At 35.4% G+C, this 18955-nt stretch overlaps 1 protein-coding gene and 1 long non-coding RNA gene across 4 annotated transcripts; one reads left to right on the top strand and one right to left on the bottom strand.

Annotated features, from left to right (window-relative positions):
- Nucleotides 1-4672: 4672 nt before the first annotated feature.
- Nucleotides 4673-8345, bottom strand: LOC27206946. 2 transcript variants are annotated; one of them, XR_006541900.1, is made up of 3 exons: nt 7538-8345; nt 7226-7417; nt 4673-5480 (listed from the first exon to the last, which is right to left on the bottom strand). It is a non-coding gene; the product is annotated as an uncharacterized LOC27206946 (long non-coding RNA). The 2 variants fall into 2 exon arrangements; XR_001600221.3 differs by having other exon boundaries at nt 4675-5480; nt 7253-7417; nt 7538-8341.
- Nucleotides 8346-13214: 4869 nt separating this feature from the next.
- On the top strand, nt 13215-13974 carry LOC27207968. Of its 2 annotated transcripts, XM_016183593.3 has the most exons (3): nt 13215-13376; nt 13436-13659; nt 13727-13818. In XM_016183593.3, exons 1-3 carry the CDS (start codon nt 13277-13279, stop codon nt 13790-13792), a joined length of 390 nt encoding a protein of 129 aa, XP_016025869.1. In that variant the 5' UTR covers nt 13215-13276; the 3' UTR covers nt 13793-13818. The 2 variants fall into 2 exon arrangements, with proteins under 2 accessions (XP_016025869.1, XP_016025870.1); XM_016183594.2 differs by having other exon boundaries at nt 13436-13974.
- The last annotated feature ends 4981 nt before the right edge of the window (nt 13975-18955 follow it).

Raw genomic sequence — 18955 nt, 5'->3', positions numbered from 1 at the left:
CATAATGATCAGACAACCACTGCTGATTTTCATTTCTTCGTATATATTCCGTGGACTACCGTCATGGGCGGGATTGAAGGACGTAATGTGAAGAAATGAGAAAATTGTTTTTGAAAAAGTAAATCGAAGACAAAATGACCAACTGCCCCCGGGGTGACAACCTCGCAATGGCCCAAATATGAGAGGCATACAGCTCCGTGCAAGCGCCGGAGTGGATAGTTCCTGGGATGGGTGCGGCGGACTGACGTTGTCTATCCGTTAATTTCAGATCGATACTCGGTGGTTGAATGTGATGGGCTAGCGAATTTATTTTTGGCCTTTGGAGTAGAAGTTAGTCTGCTGTGAGTAATTTTTGGCTGTCGCTCCAATGAGAAAAAATTTAACTTTGAGTTTCATCGAAGCATAAATTTATTGAACATCGCTTTTATCGCCGTCCAGCTAAACGCAAATAAATAAAACTCACATCCAACATAAAGAGTGTATTTTTGGCATGCTACTAGCAATGAAGATAGTCCTTCGAATGAGTTTGTTTTCGGTTAGGAAAGGCCAAGTGGGCACACCTTGCCACCATAAATGAGCGGATCGGTTTAAATTATGATGCACGAAGCCTTTAAAATTTAATTTTTGAGCGAACGCACACATTGAAACGCGTCAGCCGTGCACGCCACTTTTAAACAGGCACGGTAATCATATTGAAACTTCCGCCAAGATTCCCCTGCGCCCCCAGCAGCCATAATGTAGTTTACAGATGCCAAAGCACGTGTTTCACAAGGTTGGCCACGCGCAAAAAGGTGCGCGCTGCGGAGGACCAGAAACCAAATTGAAAGCAGCCGCGACGCAAAGCGATTTCATTGAAGCTACTTAAATATTAAAGCACATTAGCTTAGGCGGTGCGGTGCGTCTTCGTCTGAGTAGAGTAGCAGCTTTCCGCGGCGTGTCATTGTCCGGGTAGGCGGCCATGTACGCCTCTGAATGTATCTTAAAACGTGGGTACTTGAGTCTTAAAATCAGCCTTATACCGTTTGGTATCATTATCAGAACTCATGGTATCATTTTAAGAACGGATTTCTAATACCGCTGTTTTAACACTAAGGCCTTACATTTTAAAGTTAATCGGTTTTATTAGAACCGTTTTAATAACCATTTGGTCTAGTACTCGTAAAAAAAGTATTTATTCTCAAATTTATACCAAATTTTATTATTTTATGAATGTGTGGCTAAGAGCTTTTTGGTTTAACTTTGTTAACTACATACGGTCATTTTAAGAATATACGGAATTATGATAAGACCAATAACCAATACGGTCTCCCTTCAATAATAGTGCGGACTCATACATAAGAACTAATTTTTTCAAATTAGGAAAAAAGATTATTATTATTAAATAAGAAAAGACAAATGGTTACATTGGTTACATTGTATAACGCTTTTACTTAATTGAATATGTTCTTACATTTTATTTCTTGTCTATATTTATTTATACATTTATTTATATATTTTATTTTATACATTATTTATATATTTTATTTTTTGTAGGCAGCCATTACGTACAGTCGCATTCCATTCGACCGTCGATTTGATTTATTGATTTTTGATTGTGTTGTGCAGAGTTTTCCGCCTGAATTCGGTCTTCTCTTTCATGAGATGTAATAATAATCCTTTGAAAAACAAGAATTATACACTTAGCAAACAAAAAACAAGAAAATATGCTATGTCGATTTCCGTAAGTTATGGTTGTAGTTTGCAATTTGTGATTATAAAATAATTGGTAATATTTAATAAATTATGATAGAAGCGAATTGTCTAATAATAAATATTTTTTTTAAATTTACTTCAATTACAATTTTCGAAACGGAACAAGATACAAATTATAAAAAATAGTGAGTTCTTAATATGGTACCATCCCGTACCGCATAATTATATAAGGCAAGGTTTGAAGGTGCCTTGATGCTAAGGATAGTTTTTCCGTTTTTTGTTTCTTAGATTAAATCGTTTTGCAGGTGAAAGGTTTTGCAAGTGAAACGGTGTTTTTGGGAAGACAATTGGCAAGACAAACAATAAAACAAAGAAAAGCGATAGAAATTTACAAGACTAATAAAATAATGAACAAATATCCAAAAAAAAATTTAAACATTTGGGCGTGGCAGTTTTGGGCGGTTTGTGGGCGTTCGACAAGTGGAAACATGGGTCAACAAACTTGCGCTGATTGTAAAGTTATGTTTGGTTCCTCTCTTTTTTTATTCTTTTTAGACTTTAATTTCACGGATGCACTTGTTCGTCCCAGTCAGAAATAATCAAATCAAATGGTTACAACCCCGATTAAATAAAAAACGGTTGGTTAGACCATTTTATTGGTCAAATTTGGATTATATTGGCCCTTGGAGCAGTTGAAGAATATTTTGGGTCGAAATAGTTTTTGATGGAGAGACTGCCGGCAGTATGTTTGCGACACCCTGTAAGTGCTTTTTCTCCGAAAAGTAACTTAGGAATGGTAGAACACGGTGGTTCATCAACAATGATTTGTTGAAATTTTCATATTATGGAGTTAGATTAGTATATAGGGATAGGGTCAAAACCGTATCGGATATTTTACGTCAAAATGTTGAACAACGTGATGCTTCCATCTTTGAGGACATTCCAATTTTGTAGATCTTCCAATCTTCTTCCGATCTTTCAATAGTACAATGATATAAAACAAAGAAGTAAACTTGTTAAACAGTACAGTGCAGCCAAATTAATCAATGTCATGTTACCCGATCGCAATCGAACTGAACATTTTTGAAGGCAGAAGACTCGGATTAATGCAATGGGGCTGTGCGGACTATAATAAAATCCAAGGACATTAATCAAGATACCAAAGTAAAAGTTAAATATAGTTCAATTGTATAGGTCTTATCATTCAATCTGGAAACTGTTGTTTGGCTGTGATGATTTTCGAAATATTTACCACTATTATTTTATGCTTAAATTTAAATGTAATAATTTAAACAATAGGCAAAATTTGTAATGATTCATTGATGATACTATGACGACAAAGTGATGATTATGTGATGATTCTTTGATGATATCTTGATGACACCTTAATGATTCCTTTGATGATACTCTGATGTATAGGCAATACAAAATCGATGGAATTTTTTCTTTTAAAAATGAGTTGGTATTCACTGATTAAAAAGCGGTGAAAAAGTGAAGAGTAGAGGTATCATTTACCCGTTAAAATGCGAATAAAAAGCAGTGATTCAAATAATTTAATAATAATAATTATTTAAAATAATAATAGTTTATGCCAATTTGTTTAAAGCGATGACTGCCTAGGTTATGCCAATGTAAAAATCATCGCTTATTTTCATACAAATTGTGTGGTGACTATGAGCTCGACATTGCTGTTGAATATTGGAATCTTGACAGCAATAGCTAGATTAATAAGATCTAAATTTATAAAAATAATATTGGAAATTTATATATGCTTAAGGTGATTAAATTACTTTTTTCACTTACTTTCTAATCGATTTTCACTTCACTCTCTTACTCCACTATCATCCGCCACAAGCAGACCATTTTAAATAAGGTCTAGCTTAATATAACTTCTGAAGTACCAATAATTAGTTAATAAAATCTTATGTAGGTCAATAACTTTTTCATTCAAAACTTTTATTTATCTCTTAAAGAGCTTAGAAAAAATCTTACATTAAGTTAAAAATGGCATAGAAGACAAGGGTACACATTTCCTTTAAACTATTCCTTCCTTAAACTATTACATTTAGCCTATTGCGTCCCCTTTATGTTGCGTGTTAGCCAGTTTTCAGGGTGTAGCGCTTGAACAATACGAAAACATCATATCTTTCAAATGTACCAAATGTCAGAATGACAGGAGAGGGTGAGACAGCAAGTATTTGAAATAAAACATCTTCGCAGTGCATTGCGGTTCGGAGAAGAAGTCGTAATGTGATATTCACATCAATAACTGTCGCTGAAGGAAAGTCATATGATATCACCGAAGACGGAATAAACAGAAGCGTAACGGTCTTGCACTATGCAGCCACTTTTTTTGGTGACGGCCAAAATTGCTTTCTTTTGGCTCGTCTAAAATAGTGAGCTTAAGCATCTACAAAATAGAATTTGCTTGCTTGTGTGAGTAAAAACCATAACCCAGTCGGAAGTGGAAGTACTCCGGAAGGCCTTTGGGAATAATAATAATAATAAAGTAGTATAGTAGTAAAGTAATAATAAAGTAATATAGTAGAGTTACCATACCAAGATGCTTCCGTAAGCATTTCCTGAAAGGATCCTGAATGCATTCCCTGAAATTCTTCTTCACTGAAAGACTTGTGGATGTAATATGTATGTAGATGTAGATGTACATGTAAATGTAAAATATCTATTTAAAGAGGAGGCATGTCTCAAAAATGTAACAAAGCCCGCTTAAAAAATGCATTTTTTATTTTATTTAAATATAAGTCTATACATTTCAGTATCAGTAGCCGTGTTCAGTTATTATATTTTTTATACCCTGGTGGCCAATCATCTGCAAGAAAATATATGTGTGTATTACTGTATTGGGAATAATTAATAATGTGGGAAAGAAATAAAACAAAACAAAAAGAAAAACGAATAAGTAAATTCAAATTAAATATTTATTAAAGTTATTAGGTACATAAATACATGTAATGTATGTTTTACATGTAATGTATGTACTTGCGAAATACAAACCTGAAAACCGTCGCTAAATTTCTAAGAAAACACATACAATCTAGACGAATCATAATTGAAAGAGCAATTGAACAGAAACTGAAATGCAATAAAACAAGTGAAATGATTTGCTTTTCGTAAGTACCGTTTATTAAGGCACTGATGTGCACGATTCTAAAAATATGGGATTTATTTTCCTTAACATATTTAAAAATACAAAATTTTTAAGGCTTTCTTTTGAAGGGAAATAAGAAAGGAAGGACGCAAGCTCCCTTCAGTAATGTAAAACAAGTGAGAATGCTATAGTCGAGTTACCCTCTTCTCAGTTGGTGTGAATGCGAAGGTGAAATTTCATCATTTTTCTGGGATAGAGCTTGAATCGAAGTCCATTTAGTAGTCACTCAAATATTCTTTATCTTTCAGATGTTCATTTACCGACAGTTCAACTGCAGCTATGCGGTCTGATATATTTGCTTGTCGTTACTATAAACGAGAGATTGGACTCGATTTCGTGCGACGAGCTTGTGCACGATATCCTTTAGATTATCCAGATTCACGAATTCGCTAGTGTGTCCCTCTTTTATTTCACAGATTCCCTTGCGAACCAAAATACTAATCAAATTGGTTAGGTTGCTTGATTGACGTGAAGATGATACTGAAGCATCAACACCCTTGATTTTTTTTACTTGTTTCACCCTTTTTGCTTTTCGAAGTCTTAGTATTGTTTAATGCCATTTTATTTCTGAGTGATTTTCCAAACATTTTTTTGTTAAAAAAGTTTAGCTCTATAGGATCTACAAATATTAAAACAAATTTTTTAAAAGTGTGGGCGTGGCAGTTTTGGGGACTTATGTGAGTGGCGACATAGGTCAACAAACTTGCGCTGCATATATGTTTCTAGAATTATTAAACTTAATTCCAAACTTTCTAGCTTTTATAGTTCCTAAGATTTCGACGTTCATACGGCCGGACAGACGGACATGGTCAGATCGAATCGGCTTTTGATCCTGATCATGAATATATATACTTTATACGGTCGGAAACGCTTCCTTCTACCTGTTACATACTTTTAAACGAAACTAGTGTACTATTTTACTTTACGAGAAAAGGGTATTTTTTCTCTTACTGTACCAAAAACATGTTGGCAATGACCAATCTGATGCCAACGGCCTCTGAAAACTGTCAACTGGATATGTTAAAAACATTTTTCTCCGCTGAGCAACCTGCTGAGTATGGTATACTATAGTGTTCTCTCCTGTGCTGTTACTGATAATTAGTTCATCTTCTTTGACAAACAGGTAAATGTCCTTGCATTTAAATGAACGAGATTTGTGTTTGCTTTCTAGAAGAAAAGTCCTCTGAAATCCGCAAGGCCCAAACATTGACAAAGAATTTCATTTAATAGGGAAATTTTCTCTTTTCGGAAAGGCTTCTCTTCGGCTGGGATTGAAACCACTCCACCAGAATAGTTTAGGAGAGATAGTTCTTTTTATTTTGTAAGCTTATAAGCATGACGTATCCCTTCTAATCTTTGTCCGCATACAGATAAATTATTGTTATATATTCTAGTTAGAATTTTACAAAATTGCTCGTGGTAGTTGATCCTATGGAGCGACGTTTTTATTTTCAAGTCATTTCGCATTTTCCTCTGCTGCTTGTGTACAAAAAAAAAAAAAAATGGTTGTGTGCGATATACCTCTATATTTAGTATCCTAGTTAGCTATTTCAGCCATTCACCTACTGTGAATTATTCAGAAATAATTAGCCTTTATCATTGCCGGTACTGAACCTTTATTATTAATAGGACTAACCTACCAAGACGGGCTTCCATGATCTTAAATTCCTTGTTCAGAGGATGTTAAACTTTTAATTTTATCTGGCTAACTTTAAGGACGAAGCTTTAGGTCCTAACAAGAGAGAACGCTAAAGTTGACTTTCACGACTATCAGATATCCGTTACTCGGCTAGTGGTTGCGGAATTTCATAATTTTTCTGTAGTATCGATAGATATTGGTGAAAAAATTGGAAACAAATAAGAATAGTCTAACGGACTGGGCGTGGCAGATTTTGGGCGGTTTGTGGGCGTAAGAGTAAGCGTGGCAAAAACTATTTTGGCAGATTGATAAAAGACACGACCAATAAAAACATGAAAAAATAGCAAAAGATTTTGTATAAGTCTCAACTCTTTATACGGACGTGGACATGGACATGGCCAGACCGACTTGGTTTTTGATCCTGATCAAAAATATGTATATGTATGGTCGGAAACGCTTCCTTGTACTTGTTACATTCTTTCCAACGAATCTAGTATACCCTTTTACTTTATGAGTAACGGATATAAAAATATACGAGAAAGGCACAATAAAACTTTTAAATTGTTTTTATATCACAATCTGAAGGCAAAAAATGGACAAACCCCCTATTATTAAGTAATCCTTCTGCAAACGAGTTTTGATCCATGTTCCTTACCGGAGTTACAGATCGAACCCAAACGTATGCGTTTATATATTTAATGTGAAAGCTAGAATATAATATTTACCTGGACGCTTCCAACAGTCATACGTACATTTCATCTTATAGGTAATACCTCCCGGATCTGAAGTAAATCTTTTAATTCCGGGCGTACTGTATTGAAGTCGTTGGTTATGATCAAATGAGTGCAGCCATCACTGCCCATATGGCACCTTGCAAGCGGATGTCATCGTAATTTATAAGAATTTCCAAGGACAAGCTGGAAAAGGCGTGTTCGCAACAGATTTTAAGATATATGTACCATATCATGACCATCCCACCGATCAGAAATGTGCTGTCAGAATATCAGGTTTTTCTTTTAGGTATTTTTTTCACATACCTAAAAGAGTCCTCGACTTCGGCTGCCACCCTCCAAAAGTTTCAATGCTGTGCGATCAATCTGTCTGGTGGAAAGTTCGGCTTGGTGGTTTTGGGGCCTTTGGTATTCTTAACTTAAACATCCATACAGAGTTAAGTGCAAGATTTGTTTTATTGCAACATTTTTAGTGTAAATCGAGAACAGATGTGTATAATGTGGCTGCGAAATTATGCGTCATTGAAAAACAGATGGTGAATCAAATTGAATTTTAATGCTTGCAATGCTAAAAAATGATAACTCAGTTTGTTAGTATCAATTTGGTGAAAAAGTGATCTGAATTTTATAGTGGGAGCTGTAATCAATTCGAAACTATAATTACTTATAGTTTTTGAAGTTTATTGCAAGGAGACTATCGACCACAAATTATCATTCGCTACTTTAACGAGCAATTTGTAGATCAAAAGATTTTACTAGATTTGTAGCTGCATCCAAAATTAGTCGCTCGGATATGTATATTAATTGTTACAAATTAAATAGCCGCTCGAATTTTTGTTTAATTTATGAATAAAGAAGAGGGAATGATATAGTCGTGTTACCCAACTATCAGATACCCGTTTTTTTTTGGCAAATCTATAGAAATTTACACGACGAATAACATTATGAGATAATATCAACACATTTTTCAAAAGTGTGGGCGTGGCAGTTTTGTGCGGTTGTGGGCGTTAGAATGGGAGTGCCAAAATGGGTCAACACGCCTATGTCTCTAGAATCTGTATGATTAATCTCAACCTTTTAGCTCTTATAGTTCATGAGATCTCGACGTTTATACGGACAGTCGGACAGACGGAAATGACCAGATCGACTCGGCTATCGATCCTGATCTAGAATATATATCCTTATACGCTTCCTTCTGCCTGTTGCATACTTTTTTACCGAATCTAGTATACACTTTTACTCTACGAGTAGCGGGTATAAAAATACAATTTACATTAGCGGAACAAAGCTTTGTATACCCTTAATGTAATAACTTTGTTTTAAAACAAAATAGAATTCCATAGTCAAGTTTTCCGAATATCAGATACTCGTTACAAAGCTAGTGGAAGTGCGAATTTTAAAGAATTTTTCAAAAGTGAGGGCATGCCAGCTCTGGCCGGTTTAAAGGGGCAAAACCAAAGTGTTTTCGGTATACCGGTAGAAATTGGCAGGGTAAGCAATAAAACGAAGAAATATCAAGACATTTTCCAAAATTGTAGGCTGGCTACTTCTGGGCGGTTTGTGGGCTTGACAAAACGATTTTTGTCAAATCGACAGAATTTTACAAGACGAATAAACTAAATATGTAAGAATATCAAAACATTTTTCAGAAGTGAAATTTTGTTTCAAAAGAGTGAATATACTGGCATTTTTGTACTTTTCCTACACATATGCCCCGAATGACTGCCAACTTGTAAAATAACAATACATACAAATGACATTTATTTTACATATGATATCTGAAGTCTGCTTTCAGAGCTATTTCGTTTACAACATTGATCTGAAACGAAGGTTTCAGAATTGTAAATGTTAAAACACAGTTTAAATTTTGATATCAGAACTATTTGTAGGAAAAGATTTTACCGTCACTCTTTTTGACATCAGAAGTTTCTTTCGCTTTTTTTTCCTTCGTCCTTTTGATATCAGAAGTTTGAACAGGTGAGAATGATATAGACGATTTTCTCGATTACCCAATACACCTTTCTCAGTTACTGGAGTATCAATTGAAATTTGCAAAAAAGTTTGATAAGTTGTGGGAATGACAGGGTTCTTAAATCTGTGTGCATAATCTTAACTATCTATCTTTTATAGTTAATGAGATTACAGCGATCATACTGACTGCCGAACAGATTGACTCTAATGAAGGATCTATATACTTTATACGGCTGGAATCGCATCTGCTACCAGTTATAAGCTTTTTAAAGACTATAGTATTCGTACTTGTAAAGGGTATATAAAGGTGATAATCATTAAAAACAGGAGAGAAAGCTAGGTTCGACAAGCAAAAGTTTGTATACCCTTACTACTAGTAACTATATATTAAAACAAGAGAACACTATAGTTTCTTGACCCCATACCTGAAATGCCGTTACCCAGCTAGTGGGTAACACAAATAACACAAAAAATAATAAAATAAAAAGCAATTTAAAAGTGTGAGCGTGAGAGTTTTGATCTGTTTGAGGCCGTTATAGTTTCGATAGATATTGCAAAGACAAAAATTAAATCGAAAAAATTTGTACAGAATTTACACCCATGTTGCTCTTATGTTATATACTTCCTAACATTTTAACTTAACCAATAACGGTTGAAAATTTCTTAAAAGAATAACCAGAGGAACATTTTACATGGACATCCGTTTGTTGCCGTCTTTAAACTCCGTCCATGAGGCAAGGTGTGCCTGCTCGTAGTTTTCCCCTGTTAATTTCGTAAAATGTGTCAACAAGATACTTTACAATAGGCCATAAACAACAAAAACATGGCTGTGTGTTACCCGAACTGAGAAATGTCAGCGAATTCACCGTCTGTTTACATAGGATTCCCCCATAGGCGCGCTTCCTGCTTTAGACGAGAATGTAACTTAGTACTAGGGCCCTGCTTACTCAGATGTGCTGTAAAACCATGCATTAGTTTTATGACATTATGCTTCATATTAAAATGTGCTTAATTACGAAACATAATCAACAAGGGTTCGACGCACGTCGTTGTCTTGCCTCTTCGCCTACTCCGGTCTACGGAAATCGTGCACATATGCCGGTGCCGTGTTTTGTGCTTGTCTACATGTCTACATATTGCCACTTACGTGCGTGTGGGGTAGTGTAGTCAAGAAAATTCGTTTTAAACAAGAAAGTCGGCAGCTAAATTTTCATGAGTAGCAAAAAATGTTTAATTACAGCAATATTTGCTTCGCTCGTTTGTTCATATGCATACATATATAAGGTAAAAGTCTATTATCATGGTCCATTTCCAAATAAAACAAGAGAGAATGCTATAGTCGAGTTCCCCGACTATCAGATACCCGTTACACAGCTAGTGTGAATGGGAAGGCGAAATTTCATAATTTTTCTGGGATATCGATATATATTGGGGAATAAAATGAGAAAAATTATAAATTGTTCCAAAGTGTGGGCGTGACCGGTTCGGCTGCTTTAGGGCGTTAGAGTGGGCGTGGCAAAAATTTACAAGACTAATAATTTTGAAAAAATAACGAAAAATTTTTCAAAAAAGTGGGCGTGGCAGTTTTGGGCGGTTGTAGGGCGTCATAGTGGGCGTGGCACATATTTTTAAGAAGCTATGGAAATTTACAAGACTAATAAAATCATGAAAAAATATCGTAAAAATGTTCAAAAATGTGGGCGTGGAAGTTTTGGGCGGTTTGTGGGAATTAGAATGGGCGTGACAACATGGGTCAACAAACTTGCACTGCGTCTTTGTCTTTGGAATCTGTATGCTGAATCTCAACCTTCTAGCCTCTATAGTTCTCGAGATCTCTACGTTCATACGGACAGACAGACAGACGGATGGACATTCCCAAATCGAATATACTTTATATGGTCGGAAACGCTTTCTTCGGCCTGTACTTTCAACGAATCTAGTACTTAACTACATTAGACATTAAAGTAATTACTCTAGTGTCTTTGGCTGAATAGTACCTTTTTGTGGCCAAAGCTAATACCTTCCAAACTTAGAAAGATATTTAGTTTGTGCTTTTTTGTATTGGGTTACAGGGACAACCACAAGAAATTCAACAATTCAAAATCTCAATCACATAGTACTAACCAGTCCGTTTCGATTCCATCATTACTTGTTAAATAAAAACTTTTCTTTGTTAAATTCCTTTCTTTTACTTTTTTATTAATTTAATAGCGACAGGACCACGTGATCACGACACTCTTGAACAGCTGTTTTAAACAGCTGATATCTTAACCGTACGGGACTTTTTTAAAATTTCTGGTACACAACACTAAAGTCTAATCTTATACTAACATAATGATGTCAAAAATCAATGCTTAGTATTACGGACTTATGAATAATGGCTTTTTGGCCACAAAAGGGTACCATTCAGCCTATAGTGCATCAGATACCTGTTACTCAGGCAGTGGAAAGGCGAACGAGAAGTTTGGAAATATTGTTTTGGGCGATTTGTAGCCAATAGAAGGGCGTGGCAACAGTATTTTTGTACAACAGGGGACTTGATTAAGCTTAGCCTATATATGAGCCGAATTTCAAAAAAGTATTTACTAAAATAGAGAATATTTTTATGAGATAAAATAACAATGAGGAGGCACGAAAAACTCCTTTAACTTATGAGCCCATATATTGGGACGAATAAAAGTAAAAACCAAATTATTCTAAGCGGCGTATTCAATTAAATCAGGCTGAATACTTTTTGTTTAAGTACTTTACTGGAACTGGCAACACACAGCAGTTAGCAAATATCCGACCATATAAAGTATATACATTTTTGATCAGGATCATTACCCGAGTCGACCTGGCTATGTCCGTCTGTCCGTATGACCGTCGAGATCTTAAAAACTGTAAAAACTAGAAGGTTGAGATTAGACATACGGATTCTAAAAACATTGACGCAGCGCAAGTTTGTTGCCACGCCAACTCCAACAAAGAATGAGAAAAAATGGGCGGTTTGTGGGTGCTAGAGTGGGCGAGGCAACATTTTTTTTTAGAAAATCCATATAAATTTAAAAGACTAATACAAATTTGAAAAAATATCAAAACATTTTTCAAATGTGTGGGCATAACAGGTTTGGGGTCTGTGGGTGTGGAAATATGGGTCAGCAAACTTGTGCTGCGTCTATGTTTTTAGAATCCGTATTCTTATTCATAACCTTCTAGCTTTTAAAGTTCCTGAGATCTCGAGGTGGATACGGACAGACAGACAGCCAGACAGGGCTGGATCGACTCAGCTATTGATTCTGATATAGAATATGATATGATATGGTCAGAAATGCTTCCTTCTACATACTGATACATACTTTAAATGACTCTAGTATACGCCCTCAACGGGTATAACCATGTTTTGATTTCCTCGTTTTATTGTTTGTCTTACCAATTTCTATGGGTATACGAATACACCTTGGCCACGCCCTCCTTACACCTAAAAAACGGTTACGCACACAATTTTGAAAACAATATCGGTGGATATCCCTGAAAAATTATGAAATGTCGCATATATCGCATATAGACTTGCTGAGTTAGTGCTATCTGATAGTCGGGGACCCCGACTAGTGCATTCTCTTTTGGTTTCTTCATATTCTATAGCCCACTATGAAAATAAATAGATAATGTCCATATTTATTATTGCATAGTAATATTGTTTTATTATTCATGTAACAAAAATGAAAGAATAACATGAAAACAATTTAATGAACAGAATAAAAAATGTAGTTTAATGACTTACATACGTTATAAAACCAAATATATATGTTTGATTGTTGTTTAGGCAAAACAACTAAACGCATTAGTAATAAATTATAGCTCCTCGTTTACTTATCTAATACTCACCAAATTATAACAGCGGTGGCTTCATCTAGGGGCACCTGTGTGTATGCTAACCACTTGAGGTCTAACATCAAGCAAAGTGCTTGTCGTACAACCCTCTTTCAGTTTGAGCCATCAAAAGGCAACAATAACAACTGAGACTTCTTCAAAGAACGCTATAAAAGCGAACGCGGGCTATCCGCTTTTAGTCATAAAGTAGTCGCCAACAGCATGCTGAGAACTATATCGATTTGTGTGCTCATCGTCTTCAGTGGGGCCATCATGGCAGAAGGAAAACCTTTCCTTATTAAGGTTTTCGCTCCCAGCGGTGGTATATTATTTGCTGTTTGGGGTAAATTACAAACTTAAGTGTTACTTCTTTCCCTACAGGCTACTCCAGTGCCAGTTACCAGAATGCAGTGGGAGCATCGCCTGTCACCAGTCAGCTTATCTCTAGTCTTATCTCATCGAAAATTCAACTGTTGAACAGCGTGCTACAGACCAAGTCTTCTTCCGGGGGCTTCCGCATTGGTTTCAATAAGTCTGTAAATTTCTTTGGCCCCACTAGCGCCACGAGCACCACCGAAAAGCCTGTGACGCACCATACCACCGAGGTAAACACAGACTTTACTCCGGATGAGTCTAGTAGGACTACTCAACTTTTTTACTCGACAACAACAGAAAGTTCGGTCGAAACGCCGATCCCCACAATACATCCCGAGCCACCAGCCAGTACCACTCCAGTGATCACAATAGAGAGCACCACATCCGTAACACAACCACCCATCTTGACGACAGCGAAATCTGGATACTCCTATCGCACCCCCACTACCCTCACCCATTAGTTCGGTGAAAATCAATTTTTTGTCAACTCAAATAACGTAGCCCTAGCAATGTTCCCAAATGAGTAAACTTCCATAATTAAGTAACTAATTTGCGATGAATTGGAAGAACTGTTTCTTAAGATAATCCAGGTATAGATAACGCGGAAGCTATTCAAAGCTTGTCGCACATTGGTCATTTTCACATCAGAGAGCTCTGTGCGATTGTTGTCTGACAAGTCATGGGAATTATTAGCATAGAAACAGGTTTTTAGAGAATTATGTGGGCTACAAGGCAAGTATTAAATGTTTTATTAAACACTTTTCAAGTTTTACAGGCAGATTCTAGCTCGCGTTCCAAGTCGCATCTGCAAATAACTTGGTTCAAGGCAATCGATTTTCTATTATTTGGGCACAACAATCAATTTCTCAGATCAGTATGCTATTAAATATTTTACAGTGTATGGCAAGTTAGTATCCATTAACGCATTACTTATTTACATATTAACTAATATATTCATGATTTAAATTTTAAAAAATAATAGCATCTACTGTAATCTATTATATACAAGAGAGAATGCTTTAGTCGAGTTCTTCGACTATCAGATACCCGTAACTCAGCTAGTGGAAATGCAAACGCGAAATTTCATCATTTTTTTGGAATACCGATAGATATTGGGGAATAAAATAAGAAAAAAAATTAAAATTGTTCAAAAGTGTGGGCGTGGCCGGTTCGAGGCATTAGAGTGGCGTGGCAAAAAGTTTTTTGGCAAATGGATAGGAATTTGCAAGTCTAATAAAGTTATGAAAAAGTATCCAAAAAATTTTCAAATATGTGAGCGTGGCAGCATTATGCGGTTTTAGGGCATTAGAGTGGGTGTGGGCGCAAAGATTTTCGCAAATCGATAGAAATTTACTATTTTACTGACTAATAAAAATATTTAAAAATACACATTTTTCACATGTTTCCAAAGAGTTACAGTGGGCGTGGCTACATGGGTCAACATTCTTGAGCTGCGTCTATGTCTCTCGAATCTGTATCTGAATCTCAACCTTCTAGCCCTATCTCCACGTTCATACGGGCAGACGGACATGGCTAGATCGACTCGGCTATTGATCCTGATCAAGAAACGCATTTAACGAATCTAGTATACCATTTTACTCTACGAGTAACGGGTATAAAAATGTAAAAAGAAATGAACAACAAAACGCGACAAACGAGGAATGTTTAGTTTAAAAAAAAAGAAAAAAAGAGCTGTTAAGCGAAATATATTTATTTATCATACCGGCTCTACTTTCAAATACCATTTTGGCAGTCATAATAACGGTATTGAAATGATATATACCCTTTCAAAATCTTAAGAAAAATAACGAAAAATCTCCCTTTTACTATTTAACATTTTACATAATACATCGAAGAGGTTGAAGTTGGAATATTTAATCGAAACCTTCTAAAGCACGACAACCGTGGTATAAAATCTCTACTAACGAAATATTCCTAATGTCTCACATTTCCACAACCACAATTGAGCCTACTTTCCTTATCACCCATTACCAGGACAATAATTGAAAAATTATTGATGAAAATATAAAAACAATAATCGTGTTTGAAATACACAAGCGAAGAATATTATTAAAGACCATTGGATAGCTAGTATAATCAATCATGAAACAACATCTTGTACTTTCCAGAAATATAGGAAACCATTTTACATTTAATACATCAAACCTTATAACTCGAGAAAAACTTAATCAAAATTGTAAAAATCAAGACATTTTTAATGAAAATAGGAAAGTTATAAAAGTATTCAGTTATACAGCAGAGTTAAAAGACCTTTAAACATCAAATAATATTTAACAATACACAAACCTAATATTTACCGAGCACATTGTAACAAAAGCTGAAATAAAAGAAATTATTAAGTTTATATATACAATTTATATACATTTACAATTTATAGATAGATATAGATAATCACCTTGTTTGTCTTAGCCATATTTTCAAATTTTATTTTTTTACGAAATGCAAGACATCACCGAATATCATTATAATAACCTATCTAAAACCAAAAATATGTAAAAAGTGAAAAAAAAAAATTGAAATAGTTAATAAAAAAAAAAAAACTGAAATAGTAGACATTGAAAATACAGTACCACAATTGTACCCAGAATGGAACGCTTGAGACCAAGCGAACATGTAAAAGACGAGGGTGTGACCGTATTCAATCTCCATATGAGAAACCTAAGACGAACTTTTGAAAAACTTCACTCTTCAAAAGACATAAAGACATGCCATTAAGCAATATAAAGCTTAAGTTATCGATAAACAAATAGTCTTTGATGATTGAAGCTTTTTGAAAGATCAGGTTAAGAATTTCATATTGAGAATGAATATGTAACTATATATACGTGTTTTAAATTAAAAAAACATTTTATAAGTTTCAATGCAGGCCATTATGGGAGTATACAAAATAGTCCAGCATTCGCTTTAAGGATAGGGGAAAATCCAAAAAAACGCATTCATACTATTTCAAATAAAATTACGTTAAAAAATCCATTTAATGAAAAACAAAGACATTAAATACAAGTTATTCAAGAATAAAAAAGTAGCTTTATATATTCATATATACATATATTCATAGTTCATGGTTCAGCATAGAGATTCTAGAGACTTAGACGCAGAGTAAGTTTTTTAATCCACGTTGCCACGCCCACTCTAACGGCCACTAACCGCAAAAAACTGTCACTGCCACACTTTTGAAAAATGTGTTATTTTTCGTGTAAATTTCTATCGACTTGCCAAAAAACTTAATCCACGACCATTCTAACGCCCTAAAACTGCCACGCCCACATTTTTGAAAATTGTTGAATATTTTTTTATAATATTATTAGTTGTGTAGATTTCTATCGTTTTGCCAAAAAACTTTTTTTTGAAATTTCGCTATTGCATTCACACTAGTTGAGGAACGGGTATCTGATAATCGGCTAACTTGTTGATAACATTAGCTCTTGTTTTTTTCTGGCTTCTGCACAAGTGGCCATGCTTCGTTTAAGAAATGTGAATTGAGTTCTTCTTGCTATGACATAATAGTAACAAAATTCAACTTGACTTAGAACTAAGTTTTTTTTAATGTGTTAATTAGGGCCTAATACTTGGTTGGATAGCCTTTGTTAGCCAGTACGGCCATGCACCCACGCGGCATGGAGTCCACCAGGTCCTGGCAACGTTTGGGGGTTATCTTTCTCCAGGCATCCTGCACAACTTGCCCAATCTGAGCCTGTGACGTCGGAGAGTTCTTCGACACATATTGTTTAATGTCCCCCACAGGTTTTCGATCGGGCTTAAATCGGGAGATGGTGCTGGCCGCGGCATTAACTATATTCTATTTTGGGTGAACCTATTCTTAGGCGATGTGGTTGTGTGTTTCGGATCATTATCCTGTTGGAATGTCCATTTTAAGCGCATATTATATTCAGAATATGACAGTAAGACATCACTAAGTATATTCACATATGCGTTTTGGTCTATAAATCATATGTTATGGACTCATACCATTTTAAAAAAAAAACAATCCCATACCAGGATTTTAGGTCCACCATGATTGAAAGTCTTCAGTGGGTGTTTTGGGTGGTACTCCGTGTTTGGAGGTCGTCAGATTTACTGTAGTGAACCAGTTCCACCAAATAGCACTATTTTTGACCCATCAGTCCAAAGGATATTACGCCATTTGGAGACTGGCCAGTTTAGGTAGGTTTTAGGGGAGCTTAACCTTGCCTTAATATGCCTTGGGCTAAGTATGGAAACCTTTAGTGGACTCCTCGCACTGAAATTATGATACAGAAGTCGTCTCCGAATTGTAACGACACTGATTCCCAGGTTCAGCTCAGACTTTATGTCGCTAAAGGATGAAAAAGGAGAGACTTTGCTGAAACCAACTATGCGTCGATCCTCTATATCTGTCGTTTTACGTATGGTACTACGGTTTTCGGGCTTCCATTCATATTTAATGGCATTGGATACCATTTTGGCAGAACATTCATTATTAGAAAATATTGATTATGTCGGGACCCCAGACTATTGGGTTGTGAATTTGCTTTTTCTTGTTTCCCTATCTACGCATTCCATTTTACAAAAATAAATGGAATAAAAAGTCGATTCCGAAAAGGGACATGTAAAATTCCTTTGTATTTATTAGTTTCCATCGCACAGCTATTTTAATGAACACAGCTGTATGTATCATCACCATATGTTACTGGAACGGCATACTCTAAGTTACATCATCATCAACAATAACATCTCTAGCTGTTACACACTTCTCAGTTGCCGCATCCCTAACCATTTGGTTCATACGAAAAGTATACATCTCCATGATTTTTCATCAAATTTAACTTTTCTTATTTTAACTTGAATTTGTACCGTGCCCCATTTCGTTTGAAGGCCTAATACATTCTCTTAATGCTAAATTTGATTGTCGAATGTTAGGTGGGGTCGGAAATCTATTTTTTATAAAATGGCAGATTGATCTTGTGGTATCAGTAGTAAATAAGATCTGACTTGATATAAAAAAAAGGTAATTACTTGTAATTTTGGCCAGACAAAAGTGCACGTTTTACAAATCGAAAAAAATGTTATGAATTCGAAAACCGCAGCCCCGATTTTGCGATTTTAAATCGAAATCGTAAAATTGTATGGCCGAGAGATTTGTAAGTCAAGCTTGTCAAAGATGAAATATCCGCTAAAGAGTTAAAAACAAGTTCGACGCACATCCAAGTCCCCTTGCCAGACGGTTAGAGTCAGCAGCTTAAGTCGGCTGCAGCGAAACGATCAACCACCCCAGCGATAACCTACTCACGGCCCTTATACCCCCAATACAATTTAAAACTCAATTGTAAACTTATATAGATTATGATATAGATTATGATTATTTGTTAGTCTCAAAAGAAAAAAATTATTTTAATTATCCTTTTAATTTTTAGCGCGGGTAGTTACTTTCGGACAGACTTGCTAGGCTCTTTCTTTTATAAATGAAATCCAAATTGGAAAATACTTTCTTGGCATTTCAAACACTCGTAGCAAAATTTTATAACG

This window comes from Drosophila simulans, chromosome 3R (assembly GCF_016746395.2).
Source record: "Drosophila simulans strain w501 chromosome 3R, Prin_Dsim_3.1, whole genome shotgun sequence".
Classification (NCBI taxonomy): domain Eukaryota; kingdom Metazoa; phylum Arthropoda; class Insecta; order Diptera; family Drosophilidae; genus Drosophila; species Drosophila simulans.
The sequence above is the reverse complement of the archived record's forward strand: the minus strand, read 5'-3'. Positions and strand labels throughout refer to the sequence as shown.

Coding starts and splice junctions, on each gene's coding strand:
- LOC27207968 (XM_016183594.2), top strand. CDS start 13,277: ATGCTGAGAACTATATCGATTTGTGTGCTCATCGTCTTCAGTGGGGCC. Junction 13,377..13,435: donor GGTTTTCGCTCCCAGCGGTG/GTATATTATTTG, acceptor CTTTCCCTACAG/GCTACTCCAGTGCCAGTTAC.